General features: G+C 47.9%; 2 protein-coding genes across 2 annotated transcripts in view; one reads left to right on the top strand and one right to left on the bottom strand.

Moving 5' to 3' along the window:
• pik3r4 (phosphoinositide-3-kinase, regulatory subunit 4) overlaps positions 1-1,412 on the top strand; it is a 9,031-nt gene extending 7,619 nt beyond the window's left edge. The window contains exons 20-21 of the mRNA XM_057044548.1: positions 138-258; positions 358-1,412. Coding sequence (XP_056900528.1) covers positions 138-258; positions 358-528 — 292 coding nt within the window. The 3' untranslated portion in view covers positions 529-1,412. The remainder of the gene's footprint in view (positions 1-137; positions 259-357) is intronic.
• col6a4a (collagen, type VI, alpha 4a) overlaps positions 992-21,628 on the bottom strand; it is a 25,347-nt gene continuing 4,710 nt past the window's right edge. The window contains 41 exon segments of the mRNA XM_057044547.1: positions 992-1,620; positions 1,693-1,740; positions 2,434-2,604; positions 2,996-3,138; positions 3,270-3,357; positions 3,435-4,088; positions 4,637-4,727; positions 4,845-5,338; positions 6,973-6,984; positions 7,041-7,077; positions 7,163-7,198; positions 7,539-7,601; positions 7,671-7,733; positions 7,811-7,846; positions 7,940-7,990; positions 8,063-8,125; positions 8,206-8,268; positions 8,492-8,554; positions 8,622-8,684; positions 8,826-8,861; positions 9,119-9,150; positions 9,153-9,171; positions 9,237-9,302; positions 9,744-9,806; positions 10,046-10,099; positions 10,209-10,253; positions 10,367-10,393; positions 10,472-10,543; positions 10,705-10,758; positions 10,924-11,016; positions 11,375-11,520; positions 11,593-11,671; positions 11,764-12,116; positions 12,196-12,774; positions 13,211-13,789; positions 13,975-14,532; positions 15,270-15,830; positions 15,914-16,534; positions 16,651-17,220; positions 18,089-18,670; positions 19,029-19,124. Coding sequence (XP_056900527.1) covers positions 1,445-1,620; positions 1,693-1,740; positions 2,434-2,604; positions 2,996-3,138; positions 3,270-3,357; positions 3,435-4,088; positions 4,637-4,727; positions 4,845-5,338; positions 6,973-6,984; positions 7,041-7,077; positions 7,163-7,198; positions 7,539-7,601; positions 7,671-7,733; positions 7,811-7,846; positions 7,940-7,990; positions 8,063-8,125; positions 8,206-8,268; positions 8,492-8,554; positions 8,622-8,684; positions 8,826-8,861; positions 9,119-9,150; positions 9,153-9,171; positions 9,237-9,302; positions 9,744-9,806; positions 10,046-10,099; positions 10,209-10,253; positions 10,367-10,393; positions 10,472-10,543; positions 10,705-10,758; positions 10,924-11,016; positions 11,375-11,520; positions 11,593-11,671; positions 11,764-12,116; positions 12,196-12,774; positions 13,211-13,789; positions 13,975-14,532; positions 15,270-15,830; positions 15,914-16,534; positions 16,651-17,220; positions 18,089-18,670; positions 19,029-19,104 — 7,680 coding nt within the window. The 5' untranslated portion in view covers positions 19,105-19,124 and the 3' untranslated portion in view covers positions 992-1,444.

Below are 21,628 nucleotides of genomic sequence, written 5' to 3'. Positions count from 1 at the left end.
GGCTGAATGTTAGTCTGTTACAGACGTGATCCGATTACAGGACGAAGCAGAAAAGCTCTGAGGGTTCTGGAGGCTTTTCTGTCCTGTGAGAAAGGTCGATGTTCTGTAGAAGCCAGACCCTCCTGGTTCTGTTACAGGTTCTGGGACTTGGCGTATCCTGAGCGGTCGTACATCGTGGCTGGAGGCGCCAACGACTCGCTGCACTGCCCTTCAGTGCTGTACAGCAGGAAGATAATTGAAGGGACGGAGGTGGTGCAGGTGAGCAGATACGCAGTCTTCAGAATTTTAGTCCCCCTACAGTTCGGAGCAGATCAGCAGTCGGTGGGGCTCAGGCTTACGTGTTTTCTGTCTGTGCAGGAGATTCACAGTAAACAGAAGAGTGGCGTGGCGGAGGACTCCCCCCGCCGTGGCCCCGAGGCCCTCCCTGTAGGACACCATGACATCATCACTGACATCGCCACCTTCCAGACCACCCAGGGCTTCATCGTCACCTCATCCAGAGACGGAATTGTCAAAGTCTGGAAGTGAGGATGTGCCAGGAGTCATTGACCCCCCCCCCCCCCGCCCCGCCCCAGCACACATACACACATACAGGAAGTGATGTCAGGCTGTTTCCAGCATGTGGCACAGATGGTTTCAGCTCATTTCATTTAGATTTCAGTGACTGATGCATCAGGTCGTCAACATCAGCTCATCTCCAGGTGTTTGTAGAGTCATGTGACAGGAAGTCTTGGTGATCGTCATCATTCAGCAGGTTCAGATGCTGCAAAAGTCACATGATCAACTTTCCAACATGGTGGCTGAAAGACTTTGATTAGATCAACATTGTTAGGCGTGTCTTTAATCTCATGTCAATCTTTTTAAGGCTAATTAGCATCATTTGACCCCTCCTCCCACTGGTCAGTACATGTAAACTCGGAGAGGCGTTCTGGTGTTAGCTCCATTAGCTGCTGATGCTAAATCATAAAGAATAACCAAAGCGTCCAGCAGGAATGTTTAACTTTTTATTTTCTTGATGTTTAAATGATGCACCATTAGTCAGTGAACAAACCAGACAGATGTGTTCAGACAGATGTTGAATGGTTCCAGCATCTTTAGACCTGGTGTATTGCTGCAGTTTCAGCTTCACTTCAGCAAGATCAAAGTCACAGCAGGAGACAGAAAGAGCGTCTGACGCACACAGATAACATGTGGCTGGTATCACAATTTGAACAATAACAACAATCAACACAAAAAAACAGTCAGACACTTTCTGTCTAAAAAAATGTCCACATTCCCTGAAGCTGACACATGCTGAACCCTCCCTGCATTATTGTCGATTAAATGGATGCAACTCTACTTTATGGACTCAGGAGTGTTCTCCGAATGCATTCTAACAGGTAAACAGTGTCTATAAAGATTAATCAAAGGTTTTGAGTCGTGGAGACCTTCTTTTTTCCCCTCCTCATTGGCGTTTGCTCAGACAGAGGTTCTCGCACTCGTCCCGCGTATTGAAGCGGTTGTTATTGCCTCCACAACCGCTGTACCAAAAGCGAGCGCACTTGTTCTGCTCCGTGTCGAAGAACCACATCGTTCTGTATTTGTCACAGTTCCCCTGGTCCTGGCCCAGGAAGCAGTCATCTGCACAAGAGAGGACATCACTCACAAGCACGTGCACGTGCGTGTGTGTGTGTGTGTTTTGCTGGTTTTTACCTTTGGACAGGGAGCTCGGTCTCTTTGGCTTCAGCAGGACGTTTGGATCTGAGAACATGAGAGAAAAGGGTTCAAACCTGGAATGATCACAACAGGAAACAGGAAGTTCATCCACCTTCATCAAGATGTTACTGGCGGCAGATTTTAAGTTTCTAACAAATGCTTCATGATATTTGCTGCTGATTTACACTCAGCTGGTGTGTTTGTTGTTTGTGTGTCTTCTGAGCCCAACAGGAAGTCAATGTAAATGCCGTCCGCCTGGGTTGGGACCATAGCTGGTTTGCACGCTTGCTGCGTGAATTATTCAATTATCAAAAAAAAGTTAAATTCTGCCTGATATTGAGCCTGTTTACGAGACTCCAGAAATCTGATTATTATCAGAGTTCAGTATCACTCAGTATGTCTCCTCCGCTTCCCTCTTCTGTCCAGGACGTTCCTGGTCCTGCTTAAGGTTCCTTCCTGTTTAAGGCAGTTTTTCCTGCTGATGTTGCTTATTTGGGGACAGACTCTGGAGATTACATTAATCAGATTATTCCCAGTGATCCAATTTTTGCAGTCCTGTGAACAAACTCGCTGTTTAAATGGCAGAACTGCAGCTTCAGCTGTATGCTAATTGTAGTTAGCATGTTAGCCCTGAGACTATGGAAATACTCAGGTTTGGTCCCTAAAGTGGGGATTAAAATCAGACAAAAGGGTTAAAAGTTGTGTTAGTGATGGTGGCGGCGGGACATCAGGACTTACTGCGGCGGCCACACGTCCTCAAACATTCATGCTCCGTGCTAAAGCGGTTGGCGTTGCCGCCACAGCCACCATACCAGAAGGGAGAGCATGCATCGATGTCTTTGTCAAAGAACCATAGTTGGACATAATCCCCACACTGGACACCAGTATCAACCTGCAGCTGACACTGGGCTGCAAGCAGAACACACACATTTACAACAACAGAACAGCAGGGCAGCGACACCGTTCGTCCCACAAGAGCAGGTCCACTTATTTGAAGGAGACAAGTCACATCTGCAGGAAAACAACATGCAGTCTGGCGACGTTTCCAACATTCCAGACGAGCGTGAAACGGGGAGAAAGATCAAAACGACTAAATTCACTTTTCACTGCTAAAGGTGTTAGCATTTACCATCTAAACTACAAGACGCCAATTACCCACAATGCAGCCTGTTTGTTATGGGGTGAGACTGGCAGTTCCTGCTGCTAATAGTTGACAGCTAAGATTTTGTTTATGAATCTGCCTATATTAGTAAATCTGGCGGTGTTTTGCTCAGCTTTAGCTTCAGTGTTAGCATGTTACCATTATGGTTGCCCCCGGCTCTAAATCTGTGTCCATCTCCTCGGGTCAGCATCTCAGTGATGTCCAGCTGGCTGGTGTCTGCCTGACCTCTCATATGCTCCCGGAAGCCCTCGTCCTTTAGCTCCACCTCCACCAAGTCCTGACTGGACACAGACAGCATGACCACAATATCAGACTGAATCTCTCCTGTCGGTTTCTTATGATAATAAAAGTCTTGAGGGGGTGACAGCTCTTCTGTCACACTGTAGAACAGGAAAAACCTCCTGAAAGTTACCCAGGTATGGAGGACTGCCCACCACCTTGGCCCAACATCTGGTTACATGATTTTTTCAAGTTCGGGGGTGGATAAGCGTTCATTCCCTCTGAAACAAACACACTTGACCTCAAGTTTCTGTCAGAAACAAGGAAACTGTGTACGGGAGTGCTGGGCAGGGCTTACTGCTGAGGGCATTGACGAATACCCTGAAGAAACGGCGGATGTAGGCTTGTTCACCAGCCTCCATGCTGCCCACATGAATCAGGTGCTGTTGGACGGGTGTGCTGACTATCTCCTCCACCTCCGTCCGATTGTAGCGATTACCAACTGTGACCACAAACAGGGCCACACCCTCACACCTGGCCTTCTGGGAGATGTACTGCAGCTTGGCTGAGTCCTCTTGGGCCGTCTGGGAGCCCACCACAGTGAACAACACCCTCCTCTGGCGAGGGTGAGTGGCCTTTAGAAGAACCTTGTTCAGGGCAAATTCCAGAGTGTGACCAAGTGCCGAGGAGCCGCTTAGTTGCTGCATGTTCTGAACAAGGTGTCTCTTCATCAGGTTTTGGTTCTGATAGGCCTGCAGTCCAAACTCGGGCTTAATAACCTGGGCGCTGCTCTGCTGGATGACGGCCACGCGGGCCTGGTTTCCGGGTTTGCGCGGCTGAGGGCTCACAGCTAGCTGCTCCACCACAGAGCCCAGAAGCTGCTGAATGCCGGCAAACTCATCGGCTTGAATCTCCCTGGAGCCGTCCACCACCAAGGCCAGGTCCAGGTCGGCCTCCTGAGGCAGAACCTTCTCCTGGATGAACGAACACTGCTCCGTACGCTTACAGGGATCTGCAAAACCATGAATCAGCACCTGCTTTAAAGTGGATAACATTTTAAATGGCTTTACCTTATCGTCAATAATAGCTCGCAGTCTAATGGTAACAAAGTTCAAACAGACATAAACAGTCACACTTGGGGCCACTTTAGAACTCACCCCAGAGAACCTGGAGAGAACCCAGAACAGACAGAGAAGTTCAACAATAATCCTGATACCTGCAGTTTAATCACATTAGTTTATCTTCGAGGGGTGATAGGCTAAGGCTAATGCTAACAGATGAACGAGAACAGTGCTGCTCCGTCCTGAGTTTGCTTGACAAAAGAAGTCTTTTTATTAAGTATTTGGATTGATGTGACACCTCCGTCCTCCATACGTCTGTCTTAATTCACAAATTCAACTAATTATCACCTGGTGTGTCAGAATCACCGCAGCATGTTGCACCATTTCTACGGGCGGAGCGTCTCACCTTAAATCACATTTTTGGATCTCCTGTGCTTCCTGCCCTCACAGACAGCATGTCATGCTAACAAGGCTGCTTTAAGGTTGCCTAGAGTCTCACCGTAGCACATTGCACAGTTCTTCACCTTCCACAGGTCGGCGACCGCGTCTCTACCCAACACAGCAAAGATGGAGTTTAATGAGTCATCCACCTGAGAGGAAAAGCAACCTGTCAGTGGTCGTAGGATTCCACCCCCAGTACAGAATCCCTATTTTAGTTGTGGGAGGATGAATTTATCGTGTGAACTTCCTCCTACTGGTGAGCTCACCTCCATCGCTTGGCTCAGGGCAGGGTCGTTTCTCAGGGAGACGATGGCGGGGACGATGTTGAGGCCGCGGTACTCCATCACAGCGGTGACGACGTCGCTGACGTCCTGCGTGGCCCCGCCGCTGAAGAAAACAGCCACCTTTCTTGTCATGGCTCCAGCTCTGACCCGCTTGAAGATGTTCTGACCCACAAAGCGCATGGCGGTGCCCAGCTTGCGGCTGTTGCCTGTCCTCTCCATGGCGATGTTCTTCACAAACTCAATCAGCTGCTTCTTTCGGTGGTAATCTTGGAAGCGGATCAGGTGTTTTATGTAGCTGCTGTAGCCCACAACAGCAACGCGGGCGCCAGTCGGACAGTTGCTCTCGGCGATGGCGATGTCCTCTATCAGGGAGAGGACAGCAGCGCGTTGTTTCTCAAAGGCTGCTGAGGTCACATTCTGGGACATGTCCAGACCAATCACCAGCTCTGTGGGGTACACCGGGCACCCAGGGTGATCTGAAAGGATCCACAAAGATCAAGTTCCTTAGAGGGACGGAGTAAAAACTCCCAAAAAAGCCTCCTGATGGTGTTTTGGTGGCAGAATAATTAGAATAATAGAATAATTGCCGAGGCAAAGACCCGGGCATGGGAAGAGTTTGGTGAGGCCATGAAAAAACGACTTTCGGACGGCCTTGAAAAGGTATGGGGTGAAAGGATGGGGTGTCGCTGATACGGGCCGTCCGCTCCCTGTACGATCGGTGCCAGAGTTTGGTCCGAATTGCTGGCAGTAAGTCGAACTCGTTTCCAGTGAGGGTTGGTCTCCGCCAGGGCTGCCCTTTGTCACCGATTCTGTTCATAATTTTTATGGACAGAATTTCTAGGTGCAGTCATGGTGTTGAGGGGATCCGGTTTGGTGACCTCAGGATCGCGTCTCTGCTTTTTGCAGATGATGTGGTCCTGTTGGCGTCATCGGCCTGTGACCTCCAACTATCACTGGATCGGTTCGCCGCCGCATGTGAAGCGGCTGGGATGAGAATCAGCACCTCCAAATCCGAGGCCATGGTTCTCAACCGGAAAAAGGTGGAGTGCCTTCTCCGGGTAAAGGAGGAGATCCTGCCCCAAGTGGAGGAGTTCAAGTACCTCGGGGTCTTGTTCACGAGTGAGGGAAGAATGGAGCGGGAGATCGACAGGTGGATCGGTGCGGCGTCCACAGTAATGCGGACTCTGCACCGGTCCGTTGTGGTGAAGAGAGAGCTGAGCCGAAAGGCGAAGCTCTCGATTTACCGGTCGATCTTCGTTCCTACCCTCACCTATGGTCATGAGCTTTGGGTAATGACCGAAAGAACAAGATCACGGGTACAAGCGGCCGAAATGAGCTTCCTCCGTAGGGTGGCTGGGCTCTCCCTTAGAGATAGGGTGAGAAGCTCTGCCATCCGGGAGGAGCTCGGAGTAGAGTCGCTGCTCCTCCGCGTTGAGAGGAGCCAGATGAGGTGGCTTGGGCACCTAGTTAGGATGCCCCCTGGACGCCTCCCTGGTGAGGTGTTCAGGGCATGTCCCTCCGGTAGGAGACCCCCGGGAGCCCCAGGACACGTTGGAGAGACTATGTCTCTCGACTGGCCTGGGAACGCCTGGGGATCCCTCCGGATGAGCTGGAGGAGGTAGCTGGGGAGAGGGAAGTCTGGGCTTCTCTCCTTAGGCTGCTGCCCCCGCGACCCGACCCCGGATAAGCGGTAGAGAATGGATGGATGGATGGAGGGAGGGAGGGAGGGATGGATGGATGGATGGATGGATGGAGGGAGGGAGGGAGGAGGGAGGGAGGATGGATGATGGATGGATGGATGATGGATGGATGGAGGGATGGATGGAGGGAGGGATGGATGGATGGATGGATGGATGGATGGATGGATGGAGGGAGGGAGGGATGGAGGGAGGGAGGGATGGATGGAGGGAGGAGGGATGGATGGAGGGAGGGAGGGAGGGAGGGAGGATGGATGGATGGATGATGGATGGATGGATGGATGGATAATTAAAAAGCTCCGCCCCCTCTATTATAGTGGCAGGAACAACACTGAGAGACTTAGCTAGACTAAATGACAGCACCACAACCTCTGATCTGAGACTTTAGTGACTCGGACCATGAAGATACTTACTGCTGGAACAGGCTGTGGGGAGAGAAGAAAACACTATTAGACCAGTCTGTGATCCAGCTGTGACTCACCACAGTTGTCTCTGATGTAGGTGATCATCTGACACTCCTGAGGAACAGAAAACACACATCAAAATTCATAGGGAACATTCTGGAATGCTAGCAGCTACAATGCTGCTTAGACGGTGACTCACAGTCATAGATTTGCTTCCAGGAGGACCTCTGGGACCCTGGAGAGAAAAAAAGGCAGTAACAACCCCCCTTCACTCAGAACATCATCAATACAACCAATTAGACGGACTGTAGGTGTAAAGTCAGAAGTGCCATCATTACCTTCATACTAGAACTCAAGCTAGACTTGATAGTCTTACCTTGTTTCTATTCAAACAGGCTGTGTGGAAACATCAACATCTGGAAGTGATTTCATTCCTTAGCTATTTATCAGAAGACACTAATGGGGCTCCTGTTGTCTTTGTGACTTGAACTGTTTATCTAAACTAACTGGAGTGGCTTTAATGGAGAGTTCTGCTGCTGCTGACAGTGACGATGATGATGATGAAGATTACCCACCCTGTGTCCTGAATAACCTGGCTCTCCAGAAAGTCCTGGGTCCCCTGGAAAACCTGCTTTTCCCTGGACATGAGACAGTTGGATGTTAGCGATGGGAACAGAGGGGCTAAACGTGACTATGTGAACACTCACAGTTTGGCCTGTGTTCCCTTTAGGTCCTGGATTTCCTTTAGGCCCCTGTAGGCCGCTCTCACCCTGGACACAGGAAACGTGTTAATCTCACGGCAGGACCTGTGCTTAAGCTGCTCTGGCCTCAGCGCACATGGACTTACCAGTAGTCCCGTGTAACCAGGGAAACCAGGATCACCCTGAAAGCAGAAGATGACGAGTCAGCAATATTTTATGCATGTAAAGCTGCCATCACAACATTCTGAGCAGGTGTCAGATCTGAGGAGGTTCACCTTAATGCCCACAGGTCCAGGTGATCCGTAACCATCTCTTCCATCCTCACCCTGAAAACCAGGAGTAGTAGCATTAGCAACATTTGTGCCACGTGTCGTACCAACAGTTTTTGAAATACCGACCTGCAGTCCTCGTGGTCCCTGAGGTCCTGGAACACCCTGCACACCGGGATCACCAGGTTCACCCTGAACACAGAAACAATACACATAAATGTTTCATCAGAAAATCATTTTCTGACAGAGAAAATAAAATGCAGCCCACAAACCTTGGGTCCACTGGTGCCACGTCGTCCGGCTACTCCTGGCCTCCCAGCTGGTCCTGGTCCACCCTGCAACAGAAATGTGACAGCCCTTGAACACACCACCACATTGAAAACTACAGTTTTTTTGAGGAACCCTGTTGTGATTCACTCATTCATTTGAACAGGACAAACAAATATGTTTAAGATATGTTTGTGGCACTTTTGAAATAACTGCTGATTTTATTAGATAGATTAGTGAATTAGCTACTGCCAAGGCTAACGTGAAGCAAGAAGATGATGAAGCAAAGACCTGAGGTCCAGGAAGCCCTTGGATGCCTGGTTGTCCTGGTGGACCTCTGGCCCCTCTGGACCCCTGCAAAGACAACACGGTCCATGACTTGTTCTGTCACCCCTGTCTGTTCAGTGACATCATCACTCACCAATGGACCTGAAGCTCCAGGGAGGCCTGGGAGTCCTGCTTCTCCTGGATTCCCAATCGAACCCTGCAGTTCAGAACACACACACACACACATACACACACACACACACACACACACACACACACACACACACACACACACACACACAAAGTGTTAATAGAATGTAAACCAATGCTAACATGCTAATGTTGTTTACTTTAGTACCTTTTCACCCATTGGCCCTCTTCTTCCATCTGGACCCTGGACATGAAAAAAACAACCATCTACTTTAGATAATTTAATTTATTGCTACTGGGATTGATACTATCAGCTCTGACAGGAAAAAATAACCAATAAAAATATATATATGGCATCCTGATGATGCTGGAAAAGTTTGGAAAATGGGTTGGAACCAAAAAGTATTTGTAAAAAGATGAATTTTGTTTTAAAAGCAGAATGTAGAAAATCTCCTGTTATCTGACCCCCTCAGAGCTCAACTGACAAAAAGTTCTTCTCACCGGTTCTCCGATGACGCCACTCTCGCCGGCCGGCCGTCCACTCCCGGTTGTCCCTAATGAGTTAAACACGTTAAAACTGAAGCTCATTCAGATCATACAATCAGGTTGTGGTTCTTACCGGCAACCCTGGATTACCAGCCTCTCCTCTGGGTCCTGGAACTGTATTCTGAGCACCAGGTTCTCCCTGTTAAAGGACAGAGTCTACATTTACATGCTGGGGGTTATTTAGGTGGTTATTTTGGTCCCTAGAACGTCTACAGGATAGAACAAGAGAGCTGAAATCAAACGAGTTTGAGCTGGGTCCAGTAACTGGTTTTTGTTAACGGAATAATTTTATAGATTTTTTTCTTTAAATTTGCATATTTATCAATAGTCAAAAACATGGTAAAGTTTTTAAAACTCAATTTGATATTCAACAATAACATAGATCAAGCCTGATTTGGCCTCCAGTGCTAAGCTAAATGGCTAACCAGCTGTGAATCCATTCATGAGCATAGCTGTAATGCTAGATAGCATGATTAGCTTCAGTTGTCTTATTAGCACTAGCTTTTTAAGTTTGAAGTCCTCTTTTTAGTTAGGTAAAAAAAAGCAGGAAATCAATATCTTTAGATTGTTAAAAACGTACCGGATCTCCTCTCAGTCCTCGCTGTCCTTTAAGCCCCGGCTCGCCTCTGATACCTGGGATACCCTGAGGATTACAATTTTAGCTGTTACTCAAACTGCTGGGGGTCAGAGGTCAACAGTTTAAAGCCTCAGTCTGTCACTGGCTGTTCTAAAACTAGGCTGATTCAATAACAACATGGACACATGTGATCAACAGCCAATTTTATTTTATTTATTTTATTTTATTCCATTCGGGAATAACTGACCTGTCGTTCATCCGTTTAACCATGTTTACATTAATACCTTTTAGAGTTTTGTTTTTACCGGGTTTCCAGCGTGTCCTCTCTCTCCACGACTTCCATCATTTCCTGCGTCTCCCTGAAAAAAAACAATCGGCTCATTCCTGCGGTGTCGGGTTTAATCTGACGACGGGGTAACCATGGTGACTGGAAAAACCTGGCTTCTCTGTAATCTGCGGTTTCTGTACCTGTTCACCGTCAACGCCGTTGAGCCCATCTTCTCCGTTTTCACCCTAAAACAGCATAAAGAAACATAAAGAAAAGAGTGTCAGAGCGCCAGGCCAGCATCTGTGCCTGAAGCGGATCACAGGAGCATCTCACCACTTGGTGGGTCAGACTTACTCACCCTGTTTCCACGGAGACCGCGGTTACCCTGGAGAGATATAACAAAAATGTGGTCAATGGTCCACACTATCCTACTGTTAGTATACTGTGTAGCAGCGCGTCATACCGGCAGTCCTCTTGGACCAGAACAACCCTGCACACCTTGAGGACCACTTGGTCCGGGCCGCCCACGGTCACCCTACAGACACAAAAACAGTGAGTCCAGCAGAGGGCGACAGTGCTCCAAGTTACTATCCTTTAACCTAGTGCTAATCTGATCATTACTGGCTACTTGTGCTGCAGTCTAAAAAGTTTATTGTGACTGAAGCTCTTCTGACAGCAGTAAAGATGTGTACTCACGGCGACACCCTCCTCCCCCGGGAATCCTGGGTGACCTTTCTGTCCAGTCACTCCCTGTTGAGAACACAGCAGAGTCAGTACAGGTTCGTGTCTAGTGGTGGAACAAAAGTTGAATTTGTAAAAGGAGCAGGAGCATGTGTTTACTCCAGGGTCAGAGCAGGCCTCATTAGACACTCAAACATTCTCAACAGTGTTCAAAAGCAGGTGTGTTGCAGGTACCTTTGACGCTGGCGGCCCTCGAGAACCACGGACACCTTCGTGTCCTGAACATTTACACATGACGCCGCAGCACTCCCGGTCCGACACCATGTCCTGCAGGTAAAGAATAAACCAGCTGAAAATGGAGTTTTAACCTTGTAATTAAATGAAGGTCAGAGAAATTTGGACCTTTAGCGAAGTCCTAGGTGCGATGACAAGTTTTGGTCGTTAGCATTACTAAACAGAGGATGTACCCGATGTCCCTGATATGGACCAGGGTCAGGTTCAGAGTCTGTGTCAGGATCATGGTTGGGATCAGGGTCGAGGTTAGGGTCTGGGTCTGGGTCGGGGTCTCTGGGTTTGTGCCAAGTGCTTTTGTTCTCTGATAATTGTGTTCCACAACTGAATCTACTTTTACATCTTAAAATGTGATTTTGTTGCAGGCATTTTCACTCGAAACAAACAAACTTACAATCTGCTTGAGGAGGGTGCTGCCGATGCTCTGCATATTGATGCTGAGAGGAACCTTGTAGCCGAAGCCACGCCCAAACTCCACCATCTGCAGCTGGCCCAGACTGTTGGTGCCCTCCAAGGCCACCACCATCAGCGCGCTGACCCCTGAGCAGCACAAACAATGCCTTCATGAGTATGCTCTCTGTTAGAACAGCTCTTCCATCACACACTTTTTACCTGACTTTCGCAGCAGCTCTGATTCCTGCTCCAGCTTCATCACATCTTCATCGAGGCCATCAGAGAAGATCACAAGAACCTGAAAGATCAACACTCTGGGGTTAACAATAGTGTGCTTTCACCTGAGGATCTAAGGTGAATCATCTTTGTGTGTAAACCAGTAGGACTGACCTTCACGCCAGCTCCGGATTGACTGAACTTCTCCTGGAAGGACTTCAGCAGAGCTGTGTTGAAGTAAGTCGGCTCGGCCAGAGATATAGTCATGACTTTGTCCACCACACCTCTGCTGTAGGCCTCAAAGTTGAAATCGTACAGCGTACTTCCGTCTTGTCTAACCACTCGGTAACCCATGTTGGTCTTGACGGGCGTTGGACCGGCACAGCACAAGCCTTTGATGGAGGACACGTAGTGGGCGATCTCCGGCAGGAAAGTCTGGAGGGCGGCGTGACCAGTGATGAGCATCTCGCCAGAAGCTCCAGATCTTTTCGAAATATCAAATCCCATGGCGATGTCAATGCTGCAGTCTGGAACAAGATGAGTCCGGTTGGGCCAAAACACACACAGTCATATTTCCTCAAAAGGGCTGTGTTTGACATAACTCACCTGGACGATCGGGGATAAGTTTTGATTCGCAGATGGTGTCAACCACTTTTTGCTTGATGTTTTCCAAGTTGCCAAAGCTCTTTACAGTAAAGACTCTCTCTGGACTCCCGGAGATCTGCAGCAGCTCTAGGTCATGGGCGTTTCCAATACCAATGGTAAACACCTCCACCCCCAGACTCCTGAGGAGCCGAGCCGCATCTTCCACGTCATCTTGCGATTCACCATCTGTGATCAGCACCAGGTTCTGGGAGATTCCTTCAGGACTGCGACTTCCACGTGACACCTCAAAGTATTCACGGATGGAGTTCAGGGCCAGTCCGATGTTGGTACCACCGCCGAGCTGCTGCAAGTCCATGACGTGCTTGCTGATGACTTGTTCAGTAAAGAATTGGTTGAGGTAAAACTCATGGTGGAAACTGCTGCTGAACTGAGCAAGTCCTACGTGGACAAACTCTTTGCTAACTTTGAAACTCTTAATGAGGTCTACGGTGAACTTCTTCATGGTGATGTAGTCATTTGGTTGAATGCTGCCAGACTGGTCCAGTAGGAAGACTAGATCAGCCTTCTGTTTCTCACAAGCTGTCAAAGTAAAACCAGGAGATGCCTCAATTAGGAACTGGACTCAGAAAAGTCAAAAACAGACCCTAGCTCTGGCCGTGATCCATTTCGAAAGTCCTGGATAGCCCATTTTAATATTTCTTAAATAAAATTAAATTCCAGTGAGAATAATTCAACAAATCTTACAAATACACAGAATTACTGAAGAGAAGAACATTAGATCAAACACACCACAGATCTGAGGTTTCTTCTGGGCAACAGAAGAAACCTCAACAGACCCTCAACAGACCCTCAACAGACCCTAAACCTCAACAGACCCTTCTGGGAGAGATAAAACTATTTCTATTTGCAATTTCTACTTTAACAGTAGTTTTCTTCATCCAATCTCAGGTAAACTGAAGATCTGGATCATCTGAAGTTTTCACCTTTGCAGGAATTATTATTTTTTGTTTCTTACCTGGTTTAGTAGAATTGCAGAGAACGTGGGTGATGTTCTTGTAGAGATTTTCCAGAGCATCAAAGTTGTCAACATAGAAAACTTTTGATCTGTCTCCTCCAGCCATGATCTCTAGCTGTGTCTTATTGGCTCCTTCCACTCCAATGCTGAAAACACTAATACCTTGGTTCTGCAGTGCTAATGAAGGTGGAACCAGTTTATTGCGATCTGTTGCATCTCCGTCTGTGATCACCATGAGAATCTGTGGCACCTGGAGTGCAGCCCGACCGCCGTGTTCTTCATTAAAGAACTGTAGACTGTAGGTCAAAGCCTTGGCAGTGTAGGTATCTCCAAGAGGAGACTTTAGTGCTGCGATTGCTCGGAGAACCTCTTGCTTGGCTGAATATTGTTTGAGAGTAAAGATGGAATTTGCATCGTTGGAGTAAAGAATGACCCCAAAGCGCGTCAAGTCAGAGCCGACTGTCGTCTGGTTCACCATCGAAGCCATAAATTTCAGCATGCTGTGGAACTTGGGTTGTGTGATGCTGGTGGAGCCATCCACCAGGAAAATTATGTCGGCTTTTTCCGTCTTCTTACACTCTGAAATTTAGAAAAATGGGATCAGAAACAGAGCTGTGATCATTTTCACTCCTGTCCTGTCCTTTCCTTCATTGCCCTGTCCTGATTAACTCTGTCCTGTGCTATCTTGTTCTGTCCTGTCCTGTCGTGCTGTGTTCTTGTTAGCTCATGGATGGGTGGCGGTGGCGTAAGAATGAAGTGGTAACCTCGGTCTGGATCACACAGCTCCATGGCCATCTGCTTCTCCAGGTCCTTCAGAGCATCAAAGTCCCGGCCGGCATACATTCGGTTGGGGGTCCCACTGATCTCCAACAGCTGGCTGGTGTTGGCGGCCACCACACCGATGGAATAGACAATTACCCCCTTGGCTCTCAGGTCCTCTGCAGGTCGTCTCACCTCATCCTGAGACTCACCATCTGTTACCACCACCAACCTCTGCTTCAAGTCCGGACGGCCTCCGTTCCGGGCGTCAAAGTACTGAGAAACGTCTGTGATGGCTTCACCTGTGTGAGTGCCCCCACCAATCTGCTGCATTTCATCAATGGCTTTGGACAGTTCATCCTTGGTGTAGTACTGGTTGAGGGGGAATACCAGTTTTTGGATAGTGCTGTATTGCATGACACCAACATGGACCTCATTCTTGCCAACAATGGACTTTTTAATGACCGACTTCATGAAGTCTTTCATTTTCTTGTAGTCCTCCTGATAGATGCTCCCTGAGCTGTCAATCAGGAAAATAAGATCTCCTGGTATATCTTTGCAGACTGCAAAGAAAACAAATGTGTCAGAACTTTGCTGTTTGTCTTGAGAACAAAAGAACCATTTAAGTGGTATTTTAAGAGCAGCCCACAGCAGCCAGACTTTCCAATACTAGCAGAACTTTAGAGACCCTCTAGAGGGGCAGCAGCAAGCAGCACAGAGGCAAAGGCTTACATTTTACAGTTTTCAAATAACATCGTAGTTGCAATGATATGGTTGGTACTGTGGTTGGTGCTGTGGACAGAACCACTTGACCCCTCCCAGAAATGTGTGGAATTCTGAAGTATATCAACAGCAATAGACCAATGTGAATAGACCAATCCTGACTGAAGGCTTTAGTAACATCAAAGCATCTTGACAGCGAGCCACTGTAATGCTTTTAGGGCTGTCATAGTTAAAAGTTGTGGCTAAACGTATGTGCGGGGAAACCTGTCTTATCCACCTCTGCTTGGTCAATTTAGAGCGAATGAAGTGGTTACTCATCCAGGGTTGGACCTGCCTTCACCCATTGTGTCCCCTCCACGTGACCCCGAAAGGGATAAAGTGGTTAAGAAGATGAGACGATGTTGGCTTGGTCTGATAAGTTCTCTGAGATAAGAATAACCTGAAGAGTGCTGCCCATTACCAAGGAGTGAGTTCTAAAACGTGACAGGTGCTTGGGACAGGAACCGTAGAAGTTTGTGTCCCTGCAGTGCCTGTGGGTTTGCTCGTAATACCACATTCAGAACATGGATCTGTTTACCTTCTTGAGAGCAGATGTCTGTGATGATGTCATCCTTAATGGGCCTCAGAGCATCAAAATTATTGACAAAGAAAGTCCTCTGAGGATCACCAGAAATCTCCAGCAACTGATTTTCATCTGCGTCTTTCACCCCGATTGCGTAGACCACAACATTCTGTGATCTCAGCTTGTCTGCAGGGGCCTTGACTTTGTCGGTGGATTTTCCATCAGTAATAACAACCAGATACTCTTTAACTTTGTGCCCACGGGTGGCCAGCGCTTGGTCAAACTGAGGGCCCATGAATTCTAGGGCTCTTCCCGTCTCTGTTCCACCTCCGATCTGTTTAATATTGAGGATGGCATCCTCCAGTGACTTCACATCTGAGTAGGCTTGCAAATCGAATTCTAATTGAGGCGAATCTGCAAATTTTACCACCCCCATACGGATGTGCTGCGGCCCAATGCGAAAAGTATGGAGGAACTCGATGATGAACTTCTTCATGTCATGGAAGTCAGCAGGGTGGATACTTCCTGAGTGATCAATCAAGAAGAAGACATCTGCTTCATCCGTCTGTCGGCAGCCTAAAAAACAAAAATCAAATGGATGTCATCAGTTTTACTGAAACAGGAAGTCCTTTGCTTTGCAGGAGGAAACATCTACACACCCTCTCTGATGCTAGCTCTTCTGCTATTGACTGAGAATGCTCGTTGGACGACGTTCTGGCATAGAATTCGCTGCAGACTCGCTTCCAGTGTCTTCAGCTTCGTGAAACTGTCTATGATGAACGTGTGCTTGTTGGTGGGATAAGAAGCGATCTGGTCCAGCTGGGCCTTGTCAGCATCTTTGACACCCACGGCATAAACGGTGACACCAGCCCGACGGAGATTAGCTGCCGGGCTGCTAACTTCATCCTGAGATTTACCATCAGTGATCACCACTGCCACTTGCTGGACACCAAGGTCCTTCCTGCTTCCTCTCTGTTTGATGAAAACCTCCTGCAGGGTGAAGTTTAGAGCCACTCCGGTGTTGGTGCCACCTCCATGGTAAGGCAAAATTTTAATGAAATCAAGCAGTTCACTTTTGTCTTTAAAGGTGTTGAGGAACACCTGTGCCATCGGCTCCACGTTATACATCACAATCCCCACTCGGACCCTGTTTGAAGCCACTTGCAGACCGCTGATAAGTGAATGCAAGAAGCTACGCATGAGCTGAAAGTTGGGGCTTCCGATGCTTCCGGATTCATCAATGATGAACACGATGTCCGCAATATTAGCCACTTTGCAATCTGTAAATATAGAAAAGCGTTACAGTCCTTAAAATGGGAGAAATTCTGGATCGACAGGCTGACTTAAGTTGATATAACATTCTTGTCATGTTATGTACACAATTAAATGTTCTCACCATCAGTAACCTCCATCACCTCCTGTTTTTTTTCTAGGATCGTCCTCAGGTTCGGTAAGGCATTGCTTACGGACTGATACGAGTACCTTGGACTAGATAGGACACTTAGTTCTTTCATGGACGCACCGGCGCTAAAGGTGATTATGTATATTCCAGCTGACTTGAGCAGACGGGCCTCCTTATAAAAAGGATCATTTGAATCCTTCCCACTTACAACGACCAGGTACTGGCGGAAGCTTTGGTCTGTCCTGCTTCCTGCCTCCGCTGTGAAAAAGTTTTTGTACGCGTACTGTAACGCGCTGCCCAGATTATGGACCTCGTTGGGTTGAAGCCTGCGGTTGTTCACAGCTTTAATTGCCTTCAGTAATTCTTCTTTGGTTTGATGAGTTTTGAAAAGGAATTTAACATCGATGTTTTGACCATATTGAGCCAGACCCAAACGATAGGTGTAAGCGTTAAAGTTCATTTGGTTGACCAGTCTGCTGAGGGTGGTCTTTACGTGCTGGAAGTCTGTAGGGTTCAACCCGCTGTCCACCAGAAAGAAAATATCTGCAAACTTTTCTTTCAAGGCTGAAAGGAAAGCAAAAGAAAAGAGGGACAAGTTCAGAAGATGACGTTAGGTCCCACACTGGGATCCAGGATCTAAATCAGGCAACATTTTAGCTGCGTTACAAGATGCCAACTCCTTCTTCCCAATTCAAATTCACCAAAATATCCCTGTGTCATCACATGTCCTGTGAAGTATTACCAAAAACATTCACAAGTCTGTGTTTTCAGGATAAAGCGACTGCTTCAGCTTGATTTACACCAAAATCCTCATCCGGAGCAGCTGGAACCATTTTACAGTCTTCTGCTGTTAATGAAGACCAGAGGAAGGTTTGTGTGTTAATGTTCCCACACCAAAGTTACATTCACTCATCTTTCGCAAACATTTCTAAAAATGCTTTACATTAATCAAAGATTTATGTTTGCAAATCAAAGCATTCCTGTCACACCAAATCAAGCGTTTGTTTGCTTATTATGAACGTCGGAATCAGTTTCTCTCATCGGTAGAACTTCTCTTCCTCCACAGATTTGCTTTTCTTCTGGTTCATTTTGAAGTTAAATGGTGCCTGTGTAGCATTTCCTGCCACATTGTCTTGTTAGAGTTTGGAACCGTCACTATGACCACAGCAACCTGTACTGTTCTTCCTGTTCATGTAAACCTGTTCTCTGCTCCCAATAAGGGTTAAACACAGCATGGAGGCTCTTCGTGACAGTAATCTCTAACTGTCTCTCATTCTGCATTGCACCATTTTGAGTCACAAGTAAAGCCACGCACAGTCCAGCATGATCCAGCCCAACCCAACCCAACCCAAACCAACCCAACCCAACCCAACCCAACCCAAACTATCCTAATCACCTGTAACTTTATCACTGACCCATGTCTTTGTCTTACCTTGGTGCTGGTCCTCTATTGAAACACACATAGTTTGCAGGAGCCCCTTTGTCAGCCTCTGCAGCGCCTGGAAACTATCAATGGTGAACTTGAAGCGCTTCGGCGGCCGGTTGGCGATAGACTCAAGCTCATTCTGGTTAGCGTTCCCGACCCCGATGGCGAACACAATGACCCCGTGTTTCCTCAGACTCTGCGCTGGCACTGTCACATCATCTGTGGAATCCCCATCTGTGATAACCACAGCGATCTGGGGCACCCGCTGATTGGCTCGACTGCCTGCCTCCTTGGTGAAATACTGTGTGCGTAGGAAGTCGATTGCCTTTCCCGTTTCTGTGCCACCGGTTCGATAGGGAAAAGAGTCCAAGGCAGCCAGTAGCGCTGTCTTTTCCATGTGGTCTTTCAGCAGGAACTCTTGGTGAGGATCGTTGCTGTACTGAGCCAAGCCGATTCGGATTTTGTCAGGGCCGATATCGAGACCTGAGGCGAAGCTGCGCAGAAAGAGCCGGACCTGCTGAAAGTTGTTGGTACCGATACTGGAGGAGCCGTCGACCAGGAAAACAATGTCACCAACGGTGGCACATTCTGGACAGGAAGCAGAATGAAACGTCACCATGCTGCTAATACACGTGTGTCTTGCTCTGTGAGGATGCGTTCTACCCTACACACACACACACACACCACACACACACACACACACACACACACACAAATGCAGGACATGCGTGTTTTAGCTGCTTAAAAAATTGTGATCATTGGCAAGAAACTACAACAATCTGGTTCTCTTTCCACTGTTTCTGTTATGACAAGCATCTGTTCTATAGGTCTGTACATGTGTGTGCGTGTGTTTACATGAACTTCTGCACATATAGACATATACAAACTCCCCACATCACAGTTTGATGTACGTAAGTGTGCTGGTATGTAGAAAGTTCACCCCCACCTGTTCTTTGAGCACCATTGCCATAGAAACATGATGCCAAGATGAGGATGAGGAGAAGACTCCGCCCTCCCTCCATGTTCTCAGGTTTCTTTCTTCCTGCAATAAAGTCAAAGAGGAGTGTAACTGTGGATCTGTTTCCCATCTGGGGCTCTAAGCAGGGGGACGTTTTCTTTAGAAGCGGCTGCACACACTTAATCAGAAACAGAACATACCAACCGTGAATTTCCTGAGAAGAAAACCACATCTGGACCATTTTAAAACCGTCTTACATTGTTGAGAAGGTTACCACTAGTCATAAATCTAGTTAGCATGTTGCAGAATAAGATCCTGGATTGCAACCTTTTATCAGGATGGAGACCTTCAACCAACAGGGGGCTATCATTTCCTGTTCTCTTGGTTTTAATTATAAAGCTAGATTGAAGTGTGAATGGCTGTTGCGCAGTGATAAAAAGCCCAAAACTGGGCTCATGCACTAAGTGACTTCAGTCAGATTACAACCAGAACCCCAAAAGCTTAAAATTCTAATTTTAGCTTTCATGGGTTCAAAGTGTGAAGTATGAGATCATAAACTGAAGGTGAAGTCAGGCTACAGCCTCTAGAGACCTAAAGTGGCTCAGCAACGAGAGATGAGCTGGGCTTGCTAGTTAGCATGCTAATTTGAACAAATGGGGAACATTTTAATTTACCTACTGTATTCGTAGAAAATAAAAGCCCACATCTGGAACTGATCTTAATTTCATAAAACAAAAATGCAGCTTTTTGTTTCATTTCAAATGCTCTAAATTGGGAGCAAATTTAGGACAGAATAAAATTTTAAGTTTTATGTTTTAATTTTTTCTTTCGTTGGAGCTTTATGTGACACTTTATGACTGTAGCTGAACTCTTCACCTCCATGTGGCAGCATATCAGAAACCGTAGCGCCAGAATTCTAGTGAAATATTGTAAGATCAGGGTTGCTAGCATGCCAATTTCCTTGTTATAGCAGAACAGATCCATAAATCAGATGATTAACAGCGGATCTAAACAGCAAGCAAATCCCAACAACTACAATGTCATCAATGTCTACAATGTCATCAATGTCTACAACTACATGTGGCATCAGCATCCTGAACACAGCAGCTAACCGATATCGCTAACAGTGCTGATGGATCTAAAGCAAATATATTGTCAATGTCGTGGTCCATCCTGGAGAAACATTAACTCAGATCCTCAATCCAAGAATAAAAACCTCCCATTCCAGGTCTGCTGGGCGACGGCCACATTTTGAGCGATGAGTCACCGGAGATGTGGAAGGTCAAACATCACATCAGAGGTGGCCAAACGCTCGAGGATTGTTATGGCAGCAGTTCAAACTGCCACATAATATGTTTATGTCTCTAACAACTCTGCTGAAAGCTCATCTGACATCATGCGGACCACAATGCTCTAGGTGATGGTGATAGAATGGACTTTACCTCTCAACCTTCTAACATCAGACTTCAGATTTTACTTCATACTTTCTGAAACTAGATGGATATTCTGACTGGAGAAAAATGACTAAATCACGAGCAGGAAGTCAACAAAGCTCTCAGAAACCTTCAGATCCATCATCATCATCTCCTCTGGCAGCTGGTGAGCAAAGATGAGAACGCTTAATGAACATGAGGAGATCCCAGAGAGGGTCACAAAACCTCTGCAGAAACCCCTCTGGAAAGCCATAGGAGCCTTGTACATGAAGAGGAAGACCTGCTGATGGAATGCTGGGGAGAGGAAGGGAGAGGAGAGGAGAGGAGAAGAGAGAGGAGAGGAGGAGAGGAGAGAGAGGAGAGGCAGAGGATGAGGGAGAGGAGAGGAGACGCGAGAGGCATAGGGGAGGCGGAGGGGAGGGGAGGGGCGAGGGGAGGGGAGGGGAGGAGAGCAGAGGAAGAGGAGAGAGAGGCAGGAAGAGGAGGAGAGCGAGGAGAGGAGAGGAGAGGATGAGGAGAGGGCGAAGGGGAAGGGGAGGAGAGGAGAGGGAGAGGAGAGGAGAGGAGAGGCAGAGGAGGGAGAGGATGGAGAGGAAGGGAGGGGAGCGGGAGGGCGAGAGATGAGGAACGGGAGGGCGAGGGGAGGGAGGGGAGGGGAGGGGAGGGGAGGAGGGGAGAGGGAGGAGAGGAGAGGAGAGGAGAGGAGCAGAGGAGGGGAGGAGAGGAGGAGATGAGACGAGGAAGAGGAGAGGAGAGGGAGGAGAGGAGGGGAGAAGAAGAGAAGAGGAGGAGAGGAGAGGAGGGGAGAGGAGGAGAGGAGAGGAGAGGAGAGGAGAGGAGAAGAGAGAGGAGAGAGAGGGGAGGGGGAGAGGAACGAGGAGGGACAGGAAGAGGAGAGGAGATGGGGAGGGAGGACGAGAGAGGAGAGAGAGACGGACGAGGAGAGGATGAGGAGAGGAGAGGAGAGGAGAGAGCGGAGGAAGGGAGGGAAAGGCAACTCCCGCCAGGGGAGGGGAGGGGAGGGAGAGAGGAAGGGGAGGGGGAGGGGAGGGGGAGGAGGGGAGAGGAGAGGAGAGAGAGGAGAGGGGAGGGGAGGAGAGGAGAGGAGAGGAGAGGAGAGGAGAGGAGAGGAGAGGAGAGGAAGGCGAGGGGAGG

This window comes from Takifugu flavidus, chromosome 10 (genome assembly GCF_003711565.1).
Source record: "Takifugu flavidus isolate HTHZ2018 chromosome 10, ASM371156v2, whole genome shotgun sequence".
Taxonomy (NCBI): Eukaryota; Metazoa; Chordata; class Actinopteri; order Tetraodontiformes; family Tetraodontidae; genus Takifugu; species Takifugu flavidus.
The sequence above is the reverse complement of the archived record's forward strand: the minus strand, read 5'-3'. Positions and strand labels throughout refer to the sequence as shown.